At 42.2% G+C, this 4,162-nt stretch overlaps 1 protein-coding gene across 2 annotated transcripts in view; it reads left to right on the top strand.

Moving 5' to 3' along the window:
* The first annotated feature begins 2,175 nt into the window (after positions 1-2,175).
* Positions 2,176-4,162, top strand: part of SLC24A5 (solute carrier family 24 member 5) — an 18,901-nt gene continuing 16,914 nt past the window's right edge. Inside the window, exons 1-2 of one of the 2 annotated variants that reach the window (XM_007455557.1) lie at positions 2,176-2,369; positions 3,057-3,236. In XM_007455557.1, the coding sequence (XP_007455619.1) occupies positions 2,249-2,369; positions 3,057-3,236 (301 nt within the window). In that variant the 5' untranslated portion in view covers positions 2,176-2,248. The remainder of the gene's footprint in view (positions 2,370-3,056; positions 3,237-4,162) is intronic. The other variant, XM_007455558.1, reaches the window with a different exon arrangement.

The raw sequence follows: 4,162 nt of genomic DNA, 5'->3' as shown, positions 1-4,162 counted from the left end.
GGGTTGTCCAACAGATAAATTTTAGGGAAAAGAAAAAGAAGTAGGGGAAACCTATAAACTAAAAGAGACTTAAACGACTTCTTTTACGGCTAAGCTATAGTATCCTTAGCATGCCCCCAATTAGGGATGAGCGATAAACTATTAGAAATATACACACAAGGAGGTGACTGCTATAGAAGCCAGGAGGCTGGTTACTCTCAGAGAAAAGGATAAGTTGGGATTGGAGCACATGAAAGGATTTCTGGGATGGCTGGCAAACTTTTATTTCTTGACCTGGGGAGTTTATAAGGAAGTCCATCTTATAAAAATAAATAGCAACAATAGTAATATAATAACTATACATTTATTTTATGTGGCTTTTTAAATCTGTTTTATTTTACAATAAAGCTTTTTCAGATTCTTTTGCAAAATGAAGAATAAATGTATAAAGCAAATCTAATTAGCCTCCTAAATTCTCTTTTCTTGGTAAACCTATATTTTATTGGATAGTTTGTTCAGAACAAGTATACTGTATGTTCTGGGAATGTGTTTTCAAGAATCATTACAGTCTAATCAACAAATGTTTATTAAGTACCTACTATGAGCAAGATTCCACTGGAATTGTTTCATTGTAATTGGCTTATATATTCAGATACTTGCTCTGTTTCCTGGATTAACAACATACATTGTATAAGTATTCACTTTCACTGTGGGTTTGAGTTTTCCTGTCATTTTGTTTATTTATAATGTTTAGTTCTATTAATTGATTGAACTACTGCATTTTGGAGAGGAAAGGTTCATGAGACACTTCCACTTACACAAAGGTAAGTGGTCTCTTCCCTGGGGCTTAGCACTGCTGGCACTGAGGCCAAAGGCCAGTGGTCCAGGGCACCACCTCCTGCAGGTGTCAGCAGCCAGAACTCTGCTTGCTGGGAATCTGCTCTGTTACTGGGCTACACTTTGGTGACTCATCATCCCAGCCTCACAACCACACCACGTATCTGGATAGCCAGTTCCTGGAAATGACAGTTTCAGAGAGGCTTATAATGGGTAGCAATTCCCAGCAAAGCAAAAGAGTGTTTGAGAATTTTTACCAACTCAAGATCACAAACTGACTCCTTTCCACCAGAAAAACGCAGTTTCTAAATTTAAAACTTAGCAAGCACATCAATTTTTATGCTTTTTCTGCAAAGGAACCATGAGAGTTGCAAAACTAAAAAATTCCTTTATGGCCAAGAAGCTTCTATCTTAATCAAAAGTAATACATTAATAATAATAATATAGATGATAGACAACAGATAGATAACATTGACCATGGGGCAGAGGCTGTTTTAAGCAGATTGCATGCATTCATTTATGTAATCTTCACACAACCCAAATAGAGGGCACTATAACCTTCCCGCTTTACAGAGAGTGAAACAGAGGAGCAGAGAGGTTAAATAATGTGCCCAAGGTCATATAGGTACTAAACAGCAATGCTAGGACTCAAGCCACGTGGTCTGGCTACAGAGCCTGTGCTATTCGCCACATGTTTCTATACTGCCAGAAGTTCCTAACATCTTGGCAAGCCCAGTAAATCCTAGGGTAGGGAGGATAGTAGTTTATATTTGAACACTCCCTGGCTTGTCCAATTTGCATTTTAGAACCTCTGGCAGAGAGCACAGCTAACCAATGATCAAATAGCCTCCATCCACTACGACTCTTACTAGCTCTTGAAGCTGCCCACTTCTCTCCATCCCCATTGCCACTGCTCTGGTTCAAGCCACCATTTCTCCACTAGATTATTGCAGGAGCCTCCTAACTGGAGAGAGGACGAGAGGCCAAAACAGAAATATAAAAGGGTGACAGCCTAGCCAAAGAATGCACATACTCGAGCTCCAGCAAATTCTAGAAGCAAGGGCTGGAGGGAGAGGTGGAAGCAGTTATAAACTCCTTTGTCCTTACAAATCTAGAGAGAGTCAAAAGCAGAGCCAGTATGAAGACAATAAATAAAATCACTCTGTAAAGAGCAAGCCGCCTGGATCTGCCCTCGGGGACTGTGGGCCACGGGACTGTCTGCTTCCTCCCTACCTCCTCCAGCCTCTCTGGGGCTTAGGGCTCCTGATCAGAGTGGCTTGGCTGGCTCCAATCACCCTCCCTTGTCCACTGGCCTTGCTTTGATGTGCCCTGGGCAGGGCACTGGGCAGGAAGGAGACTCCTCACATGATCCAGCTTAATCCTCCTCTTCTCCCTTCCCAAGGCTGCACGTTGCAGAAAGACCGCTGCAGCAATGCAGACCAAAGGCGGCCCACGGTGGGCAAGAAGGGCCCTGCTCCTCGGCACCCTCTGGGCTACTGCACACTTGCCTCCCCCAGGTGCCTCCCTGCCCCAACGTCTCCCAAGGGCTACAGGTAGGTGGACGCTGGGGTCAGCTACCCCCGCTGCTGCTGCCACATGTGGATAAACAGACAAAGAGAGGGAAATTCTTACTTGACTCACTTTTGCTTATGCTTCCTGCTGTATCTGCTCTGAGTTTTAGCATTTGGTAGGCTATCGAACACTTCTGATCCTTCGAATAAGTTCTCAAAGATAGCTCTGAAATAATTCACAGACGTCATGAAGCAGGAGAGTCTTCAGTTTTTATTGTTGGAGACTTCATCATGGAAAAAGAAATCTTTCATCCTAGAAATTCTCTCTGCAACGGTGGATGATTCTCTGTGGGCCTTGGGCTTTGCTGACAACTTGGGCTCTGAAATGGGAAAATGAAATTGTACAGATATTAGGAATCTTTATCTTCAAAATACAGTTTCTAATTGAGGAGGAAAAGGGGTTCGGAATTCCCTTTTAGTAATGAAGCAGACAAGGAAGACTGATTTCGTTATTTCCTCTTTTTAATTCACCTGCCATCATTATCTTATTTCATTTAAAGCACCTCTTTCAGGTCCCAAAGACTAATTTCTTTTTAAGGATCTACAATTACATCATATTCAAAAGTGATTTAATCCCACACTTCCTGTTTTCTTAAGGAATTTCTCTTTGTGGGCTTGGAATGTGTGACTCCAACATCCTTCAAATTTTCACCTCCTTTTCCTTACCAGGAAATAGCACCCAATGTGTTATGTCCCCATCTTCGGAGTTTCCTGAAGGGTTTTTCACAAAACAGGAGCGTGCAGATGGAGGCATCATAATCTACTTCCTAATTATCCTTTACATGTTCATGGCCATGTCTATTGTCTGTGATGAGTACTTCCTACCCTCCTTGGAAATCATCAGTGAATGTAAGTAGCTGGAAATCTCTACAACTTTCCAGAACAGTAGCGCCACACACATGTACAGCTGTCTTTGGAGTAGCTCCGCAGCAATCCCGTCCGTCTCAACTGGCTGCAGAACACTGACCTCTGCATTGTGGTGTCCTGTACCTTGAGGGACTGGCGTGAGTACGGTTTTTCTTGGTAGTTAACGTGCAGCAGAACATCTTTAAATGAGTACAAAGCAACTATTGCTATACTGCCTGTCTCCAGAAACTTGCAGTTTGTCTATTGTACTGCCTAGCTGTTTGTTAATAAAGCTGTTCCAAGTTTCATATACATGCACTTGGTATATACTCCTAATACGCTGGACTTCTAATACTTGCCATCAAATACTTCAAAAAAATTTTTTCAGTTTTACTCTAAAATCTCTGTAACTTTTTTAAAGGCAGGTGATAAACAAATACCTTTAAGGACCGCCCTCCTCCCTCTTCCTTTCCCAGCCTCCTACCAGTAAGGAAACTAATTCATGCATGTTTATGAACCAATAAATAAATAAATAAATAAGTCCTGCATTTTATGTAAAGTGCCCTTCGGCATCAGGTAATTAAACATTAGGCTCAGTTACTGGTTTCTGGAAGTAAGATCTGCCAAGCCTCTCAGTTCTACCCCTTGAATCATGTATATCGCCCAGACTTCTGAGCACAGACCTTACATTAGCACACTGGTCCCTAAAATCAGGATATCAGTGATGTTTTATGCCAAATAAGCAAAAGTGCCAGCGTTTCCAGTCTCTGTCTCCTGCTTAATTAATTTAATTGGTTGAGCATGCTCACTTCAGGGAAGGTCAAAGTTAAGGGTTAGATTTCCCACTGCATACTCCCAGGACTGCACAGAAATAGCATCCCCCCGCCACACACACACACATACTGCTAGCATTTCTTCACAGGGAAAGA

The sequence above is a fragment of the Lipotes vexillifer genome, unplaced genomic scaffold, assembly GCF_000442215.2.
Source record: "Lipotes vexillifer unplaced genomic scaffold, Lipotes_vexillifer_v1.1 scaffold24, whole genome shotgun sequence".
Lineage (NCBI taxonomy): Eukaryota > Metazoa > Chordata > Mammalia > Artiodactyla > Lipotidae > Lipotes > Lipotes vexillifer.
Note: the sequence above shows the minus strand (reverse complement) of the source record. Positions and strands in the feature narration are given on the sequence as shown.